Source organism: Phlebotomus papatasi, chromosome 1 (assembly GCF_024763615.1).
Source record: "Phlebotomus papatasi isolate M1 chromosome 1, Ppap_2.1, whole genome shotgun sequence".
NCBI classification, from domain to species: domain Eukaryota; kingdom Metazoa; phylum Arthropoda; class Insecta; order Diptera; family Psychodidae; genus Phlebotomus; species Phlebotomus papatasi.
In genome coordinates, this window is record NC_077222.1 from 36,624,964 (window position 1) to 36,643,722 (window position 18,759).

An 18,759-nucleotide genomic window follows, 5' to 3' on the forward strand; every position below is an offset into this window, starting at 1 on the left:
TTATGTTTTGTGAGTGCTAGAAAATGTTAAGCCTCGTTTGTAGTGTGTCAAGAAGTGACTTGGCTATGATCGAGCTTAGTCATCTCTGGACTTTAGTCGTAAGTGTGTCTAGGGCATAAGACTCCGGGAACTTAAATTGGACATGAACCCTCGAGGAATTTTAATTCTGAAGTTCTTTGCCAATGAAATGGGCTAGAAACCCTATCTATTTGACGCTAAGAGATCGGGAGTTTGAGTTCAGCATTAGCTGAAAAATGAAAAAAAAGTCTTCAGATTTGCAAATTACAATTGAAACTAAATGATCTTTAGAATTAGGGCATTGGCATTCATTGGATGGGATTTGAAATTAAATTCCTGGGTGTTTCTGTTTAATAATTTTGCATTTTATTCCATTAATAATTCTGTATTATGGGCGGTCGCAACTCAATGTAAAAATCGTACATATAGTCTTATGAAAGGATCGTTGGATCCAAAAGGCAGGAAATAAACTGAAATCTAATCTAATCTAATCTAATTTTTCTGTGTGCAAAAATATTGGTTGCTATTTAGGATTTTGGGACCTTCGGGAAGTAGGATATACCTCCAGTTTGAAGACCGCTTTCATCTTTTTTTTAAGTCTAAAATAGGCTTATTGTTACAAATGAATAAGTAAAACAAAAAAGAATAAATAAATGGGCTCCTAGTAACACCAAGTAATCTTAGTAGAATGAGTACAGAAAGAGCATCTCCATTAGAAGGTATCTGACTCTTACACAATCCGTAATAAACTGACTAGTCCTCCAAACACAAAAATAATCTTCTGGCCATTATTAAAGCTAGCATTCAGGTTCACACGGTTAGGGATAATGACCATGGATCTTTATGGGATGCCTTTTAAGTTCAGGTTTGTATCAATAAAATTATTTTCCTTATAATTAATTCAAAACAGTTCCATTTTGAAACTTTAAACTTTAATCTTAGGCCTTACTTTCCTTGGCCAAAATTTTTATTTTTGAAATATACTAACTCTGAATTTACGAAATAATTTTTATATAAAAGACTTTACTTCTTCTCTTTACCTTTAATAGCTAATGTGAGATTTTCTTCAATGGAATCCTTTATTTTCCAATTTATAAAACATAGAGCACCAAAAGTTACATTTTTTTCTTTTTTGCTTATAGGTCTGAAGAGAATATTCTACGTGCCAATGACACGCTTAATTTGACCTTTTCAAAAATTGTATGTAACAGTTTCACAAAATATATATTTAGTCTCTAAAATGTTTTGTCATTTAAATTGAGCGCTCAATTGAAACAATACAGTAGAGTCTCTCAAATTTGAATCTCTCAAATTCGAACGACGTTTGGATTCAAAATGTCAATTGCGGGGTTATGTTAAAAAATTCGTATTCTAGATGAATGAAAATCATATTTATGTGCCTCTTCTTGAATGCTTACATACATTATGATTGTATAAAATGAAAAGGAAGTATGATACCACTTAAGACTTGTGAAAAAGTACGGGAATTTGATTCAAAGTACAATTCAATCTCACAAAAATATCGTTAGTTTTGAAAAAAATCGTTCGAATTTGGGAGGTGAGAAATGTCAAAAATATCCCCCGAGCGTTCTAATTTAGGAGACTCTACTGTACTTGCCTTTTGATGCACATATTCCGTTTTGGAGCCCCTTTTATGTCATCAGGAGGTTTTAGTTAGTTGCAGTAGCATCCAGTCCGATTTATTGCCTCATCAATCATGATTTTAATTATTATAATCATATAATAATTATAATTATATAATCAACCTTTTTTATTATTATTCTTTAAGACTTAGTTGCTCTTCTTTTTTGTGTACCGACGAGGATAATTGAAAATTTTTAAATTTATAAAAGCTTTAGAACCCAAATTACACTCAGTCCTGGGAATATGCACATTTTCGGGACCGAAAAAAACGCGTGAAATGGCTTTATGCATCGAGAAATTTGCATACCCGCAGGCGATTTCTTTTGAATGAATCGGCCGTGGTACGAATTTTGCGCGGAGTAAAAGTAGTCAGAAGAAATGATACAACTGTTAAAAAAAAATTCATCAACAAACAGTACTCTTTGGCCAGAGTTCTTCAATAAATTGTAAGAATATTTAAAATTTTTGCATTAATAAAAGAAATTAAAGATTTATACTGAAAAATTAGCATAGTGCCTTCAAATTTTCCGCGTCGGAATGTAGTACACATTCAGGCGTATTTCAAAAATGATTTCATAAATTAACACCTAAAAGTAGAAAATTTGCATAATTGTACGTGCATAATCTCGTCAGGTGCATAATCCCGAAGTGCATAATGCCGGGACTGAGTGTATTAGGGGAAAGCGCGCTACCTTCGGACGATTTATGCCCCGCACAAATCATTTTTTCAATGTGTTATAAATGAATTTGACCCATTATAATATTATATTTTATAGTCCAATGCCTCAAATTTTCATAAAAGAGCTATGGGAGAAATCCATAAGGAACACAGAGAAAAAATTGAATTGTCCGAAGCTTGAGTCGTCCGAAGGTAGAGCGCTTTCCCCTATTATTAAAATATTATATATATCTTAAAAAATTGCAAAGTGAGAAATAAAAAGCCTCAAAATAGATTTATAGAATAGGTATTATATTATTAAAATTTAGATGATTCAAAATTTTTTATCAGCAGTGTAAAATCTTTTATGAGCCATCAATGTCAATTTGCTTTGAATTGCCAATTAAATTTGAAGAAAAAAATTGTAGCAGAGCAGAATAATATACGTTCTGGTACAGTGACTATATAATATAAATTTTTCACCTATTTAAACTTATTTACTAAAATAAATTAAGCGTAAAATTGATTTGACATTGTGATGCGTCAATAATGTCTTCGTTTTGTACAATAACTTTTTATTTGTAATTTCACCATTTATCTTCTTAACCATTTATTGTTGTTGAAAGGTGCGCAAAAAATTTGCCAGCTTTGGCTGAGGAGGTAAAAATTGAGAAACAAGATATAGAATTTCTTGTATGGGAAATTGAAAGTGCTTTGACCTACATTTCTTGATATTTTCAATTAGTCTTAAGGCAGAGTTAGCGTGTTTCAGAAGTTTGATGACTCTTTTCATCATCTGTCATTGCGATCTAAGATCTATTGACAACTTAATAGATCATCTTGAATTAATGTCTAGTTAGGTGGAATTTCTAGCCAATGTTGCAGTTTTTTCATAAAAATTTTATTTAACTGAAGTACCTCTAATTTTTTACCGGCATCGTTTCCTCTGGCAAAATGGAGCCATTAACATTTGCTGTGCTTATTTAAAATCTCCCACGAAATTTAGGAAATGGATATCACTTATAAAATCTCTTTTATCACTGGAAAATAATTCTAAAAATAGATCACAATGATGTTAAATGGCAAATTCACTGTGGTATTTTAAATTAAAATGTGAAAATTTTAACGATGGTCAAATTCACTGTTATGTGAAAAGATAGAAGTTGTGTGTCTTTTGGTTGCCACAATCTGTTCCAAATACCCATCTTCATTCATTCAAACTTAGATGTTGATGGTAATGAGACATCAAACAAACAAAAAAAATCAGGCAGCATTTTGACTATGTAACACTTTCAACTGGCAAAATTGGTGTGAGAATTTTAACGGATTGTTTTCGAATCTTGTTAAAAAGTTTCTGTAGCACAAATCATACCTTCGGGTCATTTTCAGTGAAAGAGAGGAAGACAGAGAAATTCTAGGAGAAAATAATGCAGTTTCCACAAATATGAAGGTTAAATGAGCAAAAAATAAGCACCAGTTTTCTTGTTGAAAGCTATTCGATATTTCCTCTCGAGTTCGATGAAATGCTCTTCTTTGTCACTAACTATGCATTTATATACTTTGAAACTAATCACTCTTTTTCACAGGCGTATATCTCATGAAATCGATATCCGGCACTTTTTCCCAACAACGGCCAATCATGCGATATCTAAACATTGTATTCTCTCAATCACGTCTTTTGATCTCACACTGAAGAAGACTCAGCAGCGCAAGACTTTTTTATGCGATCGCGCCTATAAGGCGAGAATCGCAGCTTGAAAGCTCACTTAACTCTTCTGATCTCTCCTCAATACACCAAAGACTAATTCCCAGCTTTATTTAATTAATATCCACTGCAATTTGTATTTATATTTTCACTCTTTTTTTCTCTAAGTACACTCTTGAGATGTTTCGCCTAATTTTTCTGATGTTTCTTCAAATAATAAATACGCGGGAAAAAAATATAAAGTCACGAAGTGTTTGATCCCGGACCATACTTCAGCTTAAAAGTGTCAAGTTTTATTTTACTTCCTCCGTCTTTTTGTATGGTGGTACATCTTCAAAATATTTTGATTGAAAAAGCTTTTTTTCGTACTTTCATTCTACTATAAATTTTTGAATAAGCAAATAAAATTAATTGTTTCTTGGAATTGCAAATTTATTTTCGCAATGTACACTACACATGTATATATGGCATTGTTTTTTTTTAGGAAAGAGTAAACCCGTCTAGAGCTGTATCGCTTACGAGAGTACATATGGAAGTCCTAACTGTAAGTAGAGAAATTTATAGTAGAGATTATAAGGGAGGTACTCTACAGTCTACACTATAAACATTAAAATTGTTAAAATGAATCGCATTAATAGTCACTAATATAATGCTAAGAAGTTTAGTTTTTGACTTTAAATGAGATAGCCTCTAACACTGTTCTCTTAAAATACAAAAAAGTAGTAAGATATTTTTTCGCATACAAAAGTAGTAGAAGATTGGGCAGTAGTTTCGTGTAAATTAAATTTTGACGATACATTATTAATATGAAAATCATAAATGGTTAATTTATAAGAGAAGGGAAGTATTATTGTCGAATAGAAAATTAAGAAATTTTGAACCACCTTGGTATTTTCGATTAGGTTTCAAGACATTTCAAACCAGAATTATTTTTTACTTACCAAAATTGAGTTGTCACCATTGTCTTTGAATTATTTACTAATCAAAAATAGTTCTTCATTTAATAAACTCAAAACAGTAATTCGTTCCTCATTACCTCTTTTTATTTAGGTGTCATGTGAGAGAAAATAAAAAAAAGATCTAAAACTCTTTCCTTATCTAAGACTCATACTTTTAAGTTTTTCAAATTTATCTAATAATATATAAAATACACTGACATGTCTGTCAGTGTAAGAAAATTTAGATCGGTATTTTTTTAATTTATAAACCGAAGTTTTTGCACAATTAAGTTTTACTGCTTTTGGTTTGGCCTTTCCTACAAAATTGACTACAGCAACGAGACGAAAAGTCAAAATGATAGGGTCGAAATCATTTTCCATGCGTGTTTACATATAAACACTGGAACCTAATGGAAAGTAGTATTTTTTTAAGAGAATATACTGCGCTCTCTGTGGAGTTCGAACAGTAAAAATTGCGTTCTTCAACGGTAAAACTCATTTTTGGAAAATATTTCATTTTATCAGTCAGTGGTCAGTTGAACGACATGGCTGCTAATACTGTTTTCTAATTCCCGATGCTTGCCACTGCGAGCGCAAAACAGTAGCCGTACTCACTATGGCGCTGTTATCTTGTAATATCGTTATCTCGTTATTTCGTTATGTTCTCGTAATGTATTTTATAAATGAAAAATTATAACAAGATAACAGATTACGGAGATTACGAGATAACAACGCCATAGTGAGTACGGCTAGTGTCCTGCACGTATATTTAGTAAGGGTATTTTCCATGAGAGATTCTTAAAAATAAGGACGAGATACATGGGTTAATTCAGCCTTTAATTTACGCTTATTTGGTCAGACGCAGTAGCGTACCTAAGGGGGTGCGTGAGGGGCGGCCCGACCAGGGCGCCGATGTTCCTTGTTTTTTTTTTAGACAACTGAACCCTGACACTTTATTCTTTCCATGTTGAAGTAAAAAAAAAATTAATAAAATATACTCCGAGTCTTTCTGGAGCGCCCTTCTAGTTCTTACAATGCGTTTTGTCTTTATGTCTTCAAAATTTCGCGTTGAATTAAATAAAAAAAAACTTTTAAGTTCCTTACAAGACTTTCCTATATAGGGCACCCTTTTAGTTCTTAAAATGCATTTTGTCCTTATCTACCAAAATTTCGTGTTAAGCTTTTTTTAATTCCCTCAGACACTTTATGGGACGTTCAAATGGTTCCAAATGCTCTCTTGGTGCCCATAAAGCTCTTAAAAATGCATTTTGCCTTTATATTTTTGCAAGATTTCATGTTGAGGTAAAAAGGGATACTTTAAATTCCGTCAGGTGCTTTCTGGGCAGGACAATTTCTAATTTTTGGGAGTTTTTATTGGCGCCCCTCTTGTTCCTAAAATACATTTTGTTCTTATATTCTTTCAAGATTTCGAGTTGAAATAAAGAAAAAACACTTTAAAATATAAAATTAAAATTGTGATGAAAAGACGCACAGCTAAAGCATAAAGTGATTCAGATTGTGCATAAAATTTGCATAGCTCAAGCATAAAACGGTTTATATTGTTCTGAAAACGCGCACATCTATTAAACATAAAACGATTAAGATTGAAAAAAAAACTGTTAAAAATTTAGATTCTTTGTTTGAGCTATGCAGGACTTATGCCTTGACTTAGGCTCAATTTTAATCATTTCTTTCTTGATCTGTGCTTGACTATGCCGGTTTTGATAACCACCGTCTGTTTCAAGTCTAACTGCTGTGCATGTTTTCAGATAATCTTAATCAAAATCTCATTCTTCAAAATTTTTATTTTTACTGTTGATCAACATTGAATCCTACATTCATTGAAAAGGAGAGCTTCCAATTTTACGTTTAATTTTTATTAAAAATAATTAAAATTTTGCTGCATTTTCAAAATTAAATGAAACATGTTAAACTCAAAAGTAAAAGTGACATTTTTCTAGAAATATAGTACTCAATGATACTTATGAACAGTAAAAAAATTAAAATTTTTGAGAATGGGGTTTTTCAGAAAAACTATTTTCACATTTTTTCAAAAAAAAGGTTAAAAGACTATTACAAAAAAACTTCAAAATATAATCCAAAATCGAGTAAATAGATTCAAACAGAACAAAATTACATTTCATTTAAAAAAAAGCAAGAAAAAATCTTAACTTATTCTCGAGATAGAGCACTTCAAAATTTTCATTAAAACATGTAAGTGAGAAATGAAGCGCGAGACGTCATCTTTGATACCCTTTATCTGGGCCAGGAATTTTCTTTTGGCAAAAAGAAAAAAAAGAGTGTATATACTATATGAATGGATACAAAAATAAATAACTTTAGGCAATCCGTAAAGATTTTACAGGAAAAAGTTGAAGATGGGACCAAACAATATAGATTAAGTATGTGTTTTTGGTGACGCATGTGCTTTTGATGTATGACCTTACAGTCCCCCTCCCCCTGCTCGAACAATTTTTACCGTGGTAAGGGCGCGTTCGCGATACAACCGCACCTCCCGTATAAGTGTCTAGATACGCCACTGGTCAGACGAGTTGATAATCTTTCCAACCTATCCAAAAATATTAAAATATTAAAAAAATGGTTTTGGTAGAGAACATAAAGTAGTCTTCAGACTAAAGGTGTAGTCCAGTTCCCGAAGGTTTTAAAATTCTTACTTTTACTGGTTTTTGCAAATCTCATTGATCATTTGCTTTCATTATTTAATCCTAAATCAATTTTTTTTCCAAAAACCTTGACTAGCAACCAGTTAGAGAAGTTAAGCCATTTGGCTAAGTCTTAGGTCTGAAGCCCGTAAGGTAAAGTACCCTGTAGTCGGCCGGTTTCTCAACTCGGCCAGTGCGACTATTTATTCAATTTACTTAGATTTGTTATAATATGGTCTTACCGATTTAACATTATAAGGTGTATTATATTATATATAAAGTAAATCCGTGAAAATTTCATAGAAATTAACTATAATACGTTAAAAAATTGGTTAAATAATTCAACTGGCCGAGTTGAGGAATCGGCCGACTAGAGGGTACTTTACCTTATAAGAGTTAGAGAAAAAATAAAGGAAAATTAAGGCATTGTTCATGATTTTGAGACTGATTTATAGGGGGGCCCCAAAAACCTTAAGTCGCTATATCAAACTTTTTGAACCCTATTGATTCCTGGTATTGATTCCACATGAGTTTTCGAAAATCGCTGTAAAGTTCGAGTGATAAAACATAACACAATCAAGTTTTTCAAATATGAACGACATCATATGTTAAGCTTTTGCAAAAATTCAAACATTAAGCTTTAATTTTTACTAAAACATATTCATTTTTTGTGACTGTACTAAACAGAGGCTCAGTTTAGTTCATAACCCCATGATGCTAATAAGTATAAATTTATGTTGCAGAACGTGCAATGAACATAATCTACTGTGTAGCAGAAAAGTAGGGGATAAATAATAAGAAATATATCTTCTAACACGTCTTGCGCGATGGGTTCAATGTTTTCCGTTATATTTTGAAATAATTGCATAAATTTGCTTGCCGTATTGTAAGTTTCTTGACAAAAATAGGCGTTTCTAGAATTTGTTAATTGCCTAGGACGCAGCTTATCTTCATTCTAGAGGCATGCTTTCATGTTTTTCATTTTAAATTGCATGTTTTTTTTGTTCTTTGAGCAACATGCATGTTTACACTTAGCTTATTTACAGTCTCAGAATGAATGGGAAATGCTGCCCCAAATTTCAATGGAATTTCTGTTCTTGTCGTACGCTGACAAACCTCTTCAGGAGATCACATCTTGTTTGCTAATTTTGTATTCAATAGAAAACGAAAGCATTATTCATCATGCATAAAGAAGGTTTCTTGCTTGAGAAGAATTTGGTGCAAGTCTTTCTTCTCTGACCTATTTAAAGAATAATAATTGTTTTTTTCGTTTACATTTTGTACCTGTTCTGAAATTCATTCTAATTATGCTTTCATTATCACGTTTTTGGTGTAATAGCGAGTTTGATGAATATTCTCAGAAAGAGGAAATATACCTTTCTCGTGCATGCAATTGCAATAAAATATTTATATACTGTTTTATGGTGTCTGATCTATCAGGTTTGAATAATTCACTTTTGCCTCAATTTGCATTCAAATGACAGCTTTATTTGTAGATCAAACCAAATTAATTCACGCATTTTTGCACGTGAACATCTCCTAGATACCACAATCGTAAGAGAGCCTAACATGATATGGAGCCAGATGGTTAGTTGTGTGGGGGAAATTAATTTTCACTGCAATAAATGTTGGTAGAAGCTTTTAGAAATTCAACCAGAAAATGGTAACAGCATCCGCTACTATTTTAATTAGGATTTAGAAATTGATTTATTGGAAAAATTTCTCATGTGTCGCGTACATTGCTGCTGAAGAAGCCAACGAAAGAAGCCAAATCGTCAAGGGGCATGGTATTTTTGGATTTTTCTATAACATTGAAATTTTATAGTAAAAAAGTGTACTTGTTCACCTTATTTGAAAATTAAAAATCTACAAAGGGAAAGAAGTTTTTATATCACAGGAAATTGAACAATAAGACGGCGATGGATGTGAAAGAGATTGGACAAAATCCAAGAGACAATGAATACTAAAATCGAACTCAAAGCGAGACAGCGAGAGGGTAGTTGTATAATCCTCTTTTTTCCCAATACGTCACCGTTCTGGAGCTTAAACGATAAATGATACCAAATGCCGGCCTTCAGTGGCCCCCAATAAAAAATAAAACATTATCTCCTGACGTTTTTTTTTATTTTTCCCCTATACACCCTCCACCCCCTCTAAAACCATGTTTTTCAGTTTATTTCTAAAACGATATTATAGAATTCTTTTTTTTTCTGATATGTTTCCGAGGTAGTCCAGATAAAAATATCGTCCAAGCATGACAGGAAAATTCTCCATTTTCAATTATTGAAGGTCATCACTTTGGAGGGCTGATTTTTAACTGATTTGGTTAAATTTGGATTTTTGGAAAGGTCCTGATATTTTTTATCCGGTATGTACATCCCGTCGGATATATGGTAAGGGTACTCAGCGTTAAGGCTTTAATTTACACCCAGCTTAAGATGCTAATTTACGCATTAACGGTAAGATCTGATTGTGAGGCCTTAATCAAGTACTGGATTTTGTCAAATTTTTTTTCTTTGTTGAAATTTATACAAAAATTGCACTGATTCGTCATTTCTAATTTTACTGCATTGATATAATTTGCTTTTCCAGTAGGGGAGACAGGGGTAGAATTAGCCAGCAAATGAAGCTATCGTTTTCACACATAATTTGTAATAAAATGGTAAAGTCTGCGTAATATTTTTATACCCCATAAGTTACACTCGGATATTAGCTTTAGGAGATTGTGTAGTTCAGACCTGTAGTTTCCTTAATTTTCCTTCGAGAAGAAAATTAAAAAACTAAGGCACTTTGGCTAAATGTTCCCCGGTTCGGGGAACATATAGCCAATTTCGGGGCAAATGTAGCCACGAATTTTTTCAACACAACATTTACATTGGATGTACCAAATACTATTCCGTTTGATACTCGAAAACTCACTAATGTTACACGAATCACTTAAATTTGTAAGAAATTACTTGAAATAACTATTCCACATCATTTTGTAATCGAGTCACAATTGATTGCAAAATTCGCAGAGGAAATCCATTTCACCACTTTACTGACATATGGTAACACTAGAAGGAGTGGTGAATAAGATTTTATGAACTTTCTCACCTAAAAATTATTTAGCGGTAAATTGCGAAAAATAAAAAAAAATAGGATAAATAAACAACAAATGATAATCATGTTTCCTCTTTAATTCCATTTATTCCTCTTCTTTTTTAATGATAGGAATGGTAGGGAGATTCTCCTTCTCCACTTTAACTTTCCTTTTCGGGTTTTTATTCTGAGGTTTTTTCTTTTCCTTTTCTTCCTTTATCTGCAGTTCCTGCTGCTTTTTCTGGTGATCTTCCTTCTTCTTCTGGAGTTCCTTCTTCTTCTGAAGTTCCTCCTTCTTCTGAAGTTCCTCCTTCCTTTTCTTTTCTGGACTGCCGGTTATAATAGTGGACTTTTGTCCCCTTTTCCCCACACTGGGTTAATGGTTAATGCCAATTTATTGGCATCCTGCGGTCAGATTTTGTGGCAAAGTTGTACGCCAACTCACGTATTTCTTCCTTGGTTAAACCGTAGTTTAACTTCGAAGATTTTATTAAATATTCCTCCAAAACATTTTCACCAAAATTGGTCTGGAGGAATATTTTGAGGAATACTTCGACTTTTTTAGTCCCATTCGCAGAGGTATCTCAACCATTTCTTTTTTAAACCTCTTCATTCAAAGAGATATGGTGGTTCTATTGATTCCATAGTACTTCGAGGCTTGCCGGATACTTTTCTTCCCCTTCCGGATGTCTTCGATTGCATCTCTCATTTTTTCCTCCGAAATCACGGCTCGATCGGTTTTTCTTGTGTTAGTTCTCATTTTTGACTGGAATAGAAATCAACGTCAATAGAATAAAAGAAAACACCCACGACCGAAACACTTTTTTTAATTCTGCAAAATTTTTGTTTATAATTTTTGCACTAGCCATAAAGTGAGGTTAGGTTACAACACAAAACTACTGTAAACACTTTTCATACAAATGTACATGCGTAAATTATATTATTGGACAATTACAAAGACCTAAAAGAAGTAAAAATCTTCTAAAATAGTACTTACAGAGTCACTTTTTAATAAATTTCCAATCACGAAGCTCACAGTAAAAAACACCTCCAATCGTTTTGACAACCGGTTTTTCACCACTAGTAATTAGAGGTGCCCTCTGTTATTTCCCATATTCGTGTTGCCAGTGTGACAGGCTACATCTGCCCCGAAAGTCTGGCTATATCTTCCCCGAGGACTGTATAATATATGTATAATAAGTGATAATAATTATACATATAAAAGGAGGTTTGGATCCTCAAAGTCAAAAATATCTGATAATTAACCCTAATGAACCAGGAACAAGATAATGCCTCAATATATAATTTAGAAATTCAGATGTTCAATTGCCAATGCAAAAATATACGCTACAAAATTACAGTTTTAGGACGATTTTATAAAAATGCATATAAATTGAAATATAGGAGACCTAAGCTGATAAATATTTTAGAGAACATAGGAATAGGCGTCTAAATTGATTTAGCAATAGTTTTCATAACATTCTGTTTAAGATAGACTAGAAAATTGCACTGTCTATTTCTACCCCTGGCTATTTCTACCCCGGTCTCCCCTAACTACATTTTATTTTTCAAGATGAACATGCACATTCATACAAATAATTTTCAAAATTGGATTTTTTTCTCTTCAAAGGATCATAATGGGCTTTAATTCATATCAGATTACTTTTAAATAGTTAAATCTCCTGGATCTTCACACCATTTAAAGGATACGAATAATTCAACACAAAAGTTGAGCAGTTTTGGATTTATCCAGACTTCACAATCATTTTCGTTACCCGCATAGTTTTTTAATCAATGACTTATCCTTAAAAGATTTAAAGACCACTACACTATTTTTAGATACTTTTATTACTAGGAGTGTCTTGCCATTTCAATTAAGGCGTCTACACATTGAGAACAATTTTCGTCAAAAATTGCGTTTTTGACAAAAATTTGACGTTTCCACCTACAAGGCTGCAGGGAATTTCCTTCAAAAAAGCAATTTTTGACAAAAATTGTTCCCAATGTGTAGAGGCCATTAGAGACGAATAGTTGAACTACCGATTTAAGTTTTGGTTAAATCGAGTCATTTCACGAAGTGTACATAACAAGCCTCACTTTAACGGCAAACGTTAAAGAAATTTGGATGTTAAAGGATCCTCAACTTTTACTATCCTATTTTCTAATTCTTAATTTTATCTGTTATCTATTAGGTATCATTCCAGTAAGTAGTTTCTATGATATTAGAGATTGAAGATTGTCAAATTCTTATTGAAATATGGTCCCTATGCTCAGACATTGCAATTTGACAATTTTTGCAATGACTCTGTGGACTCACAAAGTCAACCTTAGTAATTATATGGGGTAAAAATAATTTTGTATTAATAGCGTATAATTTTGTTAAATAAATCCGATTACGATTGCGATATCCAACTATCGGAGTTTTTCTTCAGTTCAGCAGTGCGAAAGTAAGTAGCGCTTATTTTACAGATCGCATCTCCTATAACTAGATTAATCAGTAATGTTTGTCTAAAAGTTATTAGCGGCCAATTGGCTCCAACTGTTATGAGGACAGCGATTTCTTTCCAAGAAGCTTTACGACCGAGGGCAGATTATTTAAGAATATTTCTTGGACAAAATTCTTATGAAGAATTTATTCTCAGGAAGGAATTTGTTTTCCGGATTGCGATATCAGAGAATTTATTCTCTGATTTAAAACTTTCTCAAGGCACCCCGGGGGTAGCCTACACAAAGGAGCATTATTGCTTTAAGCCCAGTAGTTCCAATAAGCCGTTACTTAGAGGCCGTGAAAGTAACCGAGAGCCAGTCCGAATAGAAAACGAATTTCGAGGAATTCCCAAGAATATTTTTTATTAGAGTAAGTGTGACAGAATTCTGGCTAATCTCTTTGTCTTATTTTCGGCTCTTTATCTGAACGGAGCAGTCACGCTGAACAAATTGCGATTTTTTTACTGATAAGAATTTTTACTGATTTACTGATTTGTTTTACTGGCTAAAATCGATACTTTAACTCAAAAATAAATATAAGTGTAGTACAAGCGCATCGATTTTGAGAGCTGCACTGAGAAAAAAAAGAGGCTACGATTAACTTTTTTTCATCATAACTTTAACACTTTTTAGGTGTAAAAATATATCAACATTTTTCAATGTTAATTTTACACGTTTTACACCTTTTGAGGGTAAAATCAACATGAAAAAAGGGTAACTTTAATCCATAATACACCTAAAAAGGGTAATATTTACACCGATTTCGGATCAATACTGCAGGGTAAAATTAACATTTCCGGTATGTTATTTTGACTTTTTCGGATTTCTCTCAGTGTGGTTATACTGTAAGCAGAGATGTACAAAGCGCATACTAATTTAACCTGATTCCGATCGGTTTTAGTCTAGCCCCTGGCGAAGTGTTTTTTATATGGAGCTGTTTGAAGCCAACTCACAAATTGATCAGAAACTCAGCTTACACTTCTCAGAACAAGAACGCATTTAGACAGATATATAGCATATTTATCCCTCTTTACAAGGCTCAGATTCTTGTACACAAGGCTCACCTCAATTTTGACATATATCGTGTAACGGTCACGAGTGCAGAAAAAATTTCATACGCATTTGTATGTGAAAGTAAGAAATTGACTTCAACTTTTAAGGCCACTTGCCGGGCACTAGGTTTTAGTTGACTGTTGGTTAGTTAGCTGAGATTCTTTATTTTGAGATTACATCGAGTGTAGGAACTCTTCAATGATTTTGTTCAAGGGGTTGGAACCGGTGTTGAGACGGTGATGTACAAGGGAAGCATTGGAATGATCAATATTGAAGATCAGACCGTCATCTCAAAATAAAATGATTTTTAGAAAATTATTAACTGAGTTTGTGTTGAATTAGACTAATGAAACACATTATGAAAAAAGGTTAATATGTAAAAAGTATGTAATCATTTTGTGTTAGAGTGATTTGACCATTCGCAGTCCAGTATCGATTCTTTCAACGTAAAATGAAAGTGGATATCAGGTTTACAGTTTTAAGTGTATAATTAAATTTATTCTGAATTTCTGAATGAATAAAAGAAGATGGGCTGATTTACTGAACAATTGAAATAAATATTTATTCAAGTTTATTTTTCAAGTTTCTTAAGAAATTTTGTGAATATTTTAGATTTCATTTAGATATCCACCCCTTGACTATATCGTGCTGGTAAACGTGTTTTCTTAGTCGTCTTTCATTCTGGTATCGCTGCGTTTTCACACAATTTCCGTGATATTTTTCACTTATTGATGCACGACAATGTGGTTTAAATGGAGATGCTGAAATATGCATGGAGAATCTCGATTTTGATCATCCACCTTCGTACCACTATGTCTTGTTGAAAAGTGGCTGAACAGGGGGCCAAATGGGGGTCAGCAATTCAGCTCACTGGAGTGCAAGATGATTTCTTGACCCAATCGTCCAGTTTATCGAAAATTTTTCTCCACTTTGCATACTTCTCAATTGCTAAAATGATCTCTTACTCCAATGCCACCGAAATGGAAATCCCGTTTGACGATTTGACCTAAACCAGCGAAATTTCCTGCTAAATAATGGAAGTAAGTCATCGAAATGAGAGTGGGTAAAGGTGATCAGAGGAAAATAACTGCAACTACTTCTTCTTAAATTTTCACGCGTCTGATGTATTATTTATTTCGACTAGTCCAGCGAGAATTTTTCGTGAAAAATTTCGGAAGAAAAAAAATCACATTACAGAGATAATTTATTCATCAAAATGATCTGCAGAGACTTTTAACAACTTTGTAGTAAGATATGTTTTTGAATTTAAGTCGACCGGATGTAAAAGATAAAATTGTCCAAAAAACAAAATTCTTATTCATTTCATTAACATTTTTTACACATTCTTTCTTTCCATTTTGAGAGATAGATACAAATATTTTTCTGATTTTTTTTAAGGTCAATGCTCAAGAAAATAGAGGAAGAAAGTCAATAGAAAATTAAGATAATAGAAGTTTGAGAGAAGATATTGAATAAATTGCACAACATTTTAAGTATTAGAAGAAGAATTACAGAAGATATATAGGAAGACAAGAAGGTGATAGGTACAGAGAGAGATTAAAAATATAAAAACAACGTTATAGACTAGATTAGGAATTATTTTTCATCATTGATCTCATTCATCTTTTGTGTTTGTTCTATAAAATTTTGTTGTATAACTCTGTGATAAATTTCTTAATATTTTGTTTTACATTGTATTTTGGATGATAAGAAAAGTATTTTGTTCTTAATTATTCAACATTATGAAATAATTGTTATTTTATAATTGCTTGTAAATTATGAGACTAGTTATTTATATACAAAGAGTTTTTCAACTGTTTTTACTTATGCAAATAAACAAATAAATAGTGTTAACACGGGTTTCATTTTTGTTGTATTTTTTGGGTGAGACATAGAAAATTTTTTGGATGATTCATGGTCTCAACCCATCTGTTGGTCCCACTTTCTTTGCGCTAAAATCTACGGGCCTCCATGTCTTTTCTCTTCGCTATTGTTGGCATCTTGTCGAGGTTTAATGCAATTACCGATAATAAATAAATAAATAAATTACTTATGTAGGCTTTAGGTGTATGACAAAGAGACATTCTAGGCTTTGTGGTGGCCTCCATAGGCAAGGGAGTGAGATAGGGAGGAGGATGCATGGCCGAGATCTCCGCCACCGAAGGAGTGTGGCTCGTATGAGTTCCATCCGCCACCACCACCGGAAGACCATCCACCGCCACCACCGTGGTAATCGTGTCCACCGCCCAATCCACCGCCAAGTCCACCACCGAGTCCGCCACCGATGAGGGAGAGCTTCTTCGAGAGAACTTTCTTGAGGAGGATGCCCAGAGAGATGAGGATGGACAGTGTGGAGACGAGCAGAGCCTTCTTGGCGATCAAACCAATACCCAGGAGAGCTAAGATACCCAAAACGGCAGCCTTCAGCTTAACAATACCAAGAAGGGGCAGCAATTTTTTCAGCAGCTTCTTCTTGCCACGAGCCTCAACGACCAGAGAACGCACTTGAGATTTCACATCATCAGGAATGGCATTACTTAGACTCCTGGCAGCACCCAAGAAGTTCCAGTTGAGTGATCGTTCCTGGAAGAAGGCCGCCAGGCGATCAACCACAAATGATCCGATTGCACTTGATCGTGATTCAACATCCTTGGCGCTCTCTACTTCATCTGAAGCCGTGTCCACGGACCTCGCGACATTGTCCACCTTCACAACCGACAGTCCAGCGACCAAGTCAATTTTTGGCTGATCAAAAAATTCCTTGGCCTTCCGGAATACCTGCAAGGAGAGGATTTTTCTTATTGCAGCAACTATAATTTTTGCAACTGTTAACATTAGCTATTTGCCCCCACAAAACCAACGCTACTCCTCTCTTATTTGCTTCTTATATTTTTTTTTAGGTAAAACCAACATCTTTTCTAAACTGTGCCACGATTGAATTGCAGTACAAAATAAGATTCAAACACTACAAGAACGAGTTTTCCAGAACTCTCTAAATTGAATTTATACTGGAGAGTTGGATTGCAATTTCTTGACTCGTTCTTTGTCTCTCGTGGATTGAGATCATTTGAAAAACGCCGTTTTCTCGATGGATCTCAAATCGGATTTTATTTAATAACACTGCACTCGCGGTTTAGTTGGTGGATTTTGCACAAGAATTCAATAAAGTAGAAGGAGAGTTATATTCCATTTTGGTTACACTTTAAATCCCTTTGGCTTTTTTTTCGTGTGAGTGAGATTGGTAATATATCCTACCGCCAATTGGACACAGGAGATGGAATCCTTGTTGAAACATTCCTGAAACACTGATGGGGTATTTTCCTCAGCAAATGCTGCCGTTGTTAAGAAAACTAAACACGATATTACTAAAAACTTCATTGTTCACTATTTTTTTTTTTAGATAAACTTGCACTTTACTCCTGGTGGTTTTTTGGGATTCCCAAAAAGAAGTGCCAAAGAAAAATTGTGCGTATTTTTGGCGTAATTCCGCGGGAAAAAGCACCTCAAGTTATTTTGTCTCAAACACTGTTTAATTGTGGCAAGTGCTCGTGCTCATTCGTATAAAACACGTTGTGCTTTGACAGATCTGAAGTAAAACCATGTGTTTTTAAAGACTACGAAGTGTAGGATGGGATGCGCGCGGTGTCGTATCGCGAAGACCTCCCTCTCCAAGCACCAACCTTGTTTACCTAAAAAAAAAGTTGTCTGATAAAATAGCAATGAATCTCATTTCGAGATCTGCTGGTTCACTGTATTTGGTATATGTGCAGGGGCCCCAACACAGAGGCACGAGCTTTCTTGGCTCCAAAGAAGATGAAAAGAACACCTCCAGAGGTGGTGGATACCATCCCATATGTTGGACAGAGAGGCAAAAGATGTGAAACTGTATATTATTGGTCGCGGTGTATTAATGCTATATTATTGAAAAGAGTCTCTATGGACTAGGTGTGGATGTTTCATCTGCAAGACAAATTAGCGCTTTACCGTTTATTGACTCGTCACAATGTCTTTCTTTTTTTCTTCCTAATTCTTCTCTTTTTCATTTACCAATCCTCAACCATTGTGTCTTTGGTTGTCACTGCACCAAGAAAAATGAGAAATTAAAAATTACCATCTTTTATAAAAAAAAAGTGTACCTGATGACTATTTAAGAGAGTACCTGAAAACTGAATCAAAGTTTTGAATTTGTATCAAAAACTTGACAATTGTAGATTTCATTAAGTAGTCGTTTAAGATTGTAATGCTCTACACCCATTTACGACTTAAGTCGATAGACGGCTGACCGTAATTATGATTAAAATAATGATTTCATTAAATTCCTATCAATTTCCTACTAACTGAGCCGAGACATGAATTGATAAAAATGTAATCTAGTTATTGTTATGATTCTAAATATATCAAGCCGTCTCTCAGCTTAAATCGTAAGTTTTTCTATGGTAATGATGGAACGAGCTATTATTTCGGTCAGGTTGCATATATACGTTCATATCCTATTCTTGAAGTCTAATATTC

General features: G+C 33.7%; 1 protein-coding gene across 1 annotated transcript; it reads right to left on the reverse strand.

The window, feature by feature from the left end:
* Nucleotides 1-15,438: 15,438 nt before the first annotated feature.
* On the reverse strand, nucleotides 15,439-17,938 carry LOC129798997 (uncharacterized). Its single transcript, XM_055842561.1, has 2 exons — nucleotides 17,503-17,938; nucleotides 15,439-17,025 (listed from the first exon to the last, which is right to left on the reverse strand). The coding sequence occupies exons 1-2, from the start codon at nucleotides 17,623-17,625 to the stop codon at nucleotides 16,333-16,335; spliced, it is 816 nt and encodes a 271-aa protein (XP_055698536.1). The 5' UTR covers nucleotides 17,626-17,938; the 3' UTR covers nucleotides 15,439-16,332.
* Between the last annotated feature and the right edge of the window lie 821 nt (nucleotides 17,939-18,759).

Excerpts from the sequence above, each read along its gene's own strand:
- LOC129798997 (XM_055842561.1), bottom strand. The coding sequence starts at position 17,625 with ATGAAGTTTTTAGTAATATCGTGTTTAGTTTTCTTAACAACGGCAGCA. Across the intron at positions 17,026-17,502 it reads TCTCCTGTGTCCAATTGGCG|GTATTCCGGAAGGCCAAGGA; the intron begins GTAGGATATATT and ends CTCTCCTTGCAG.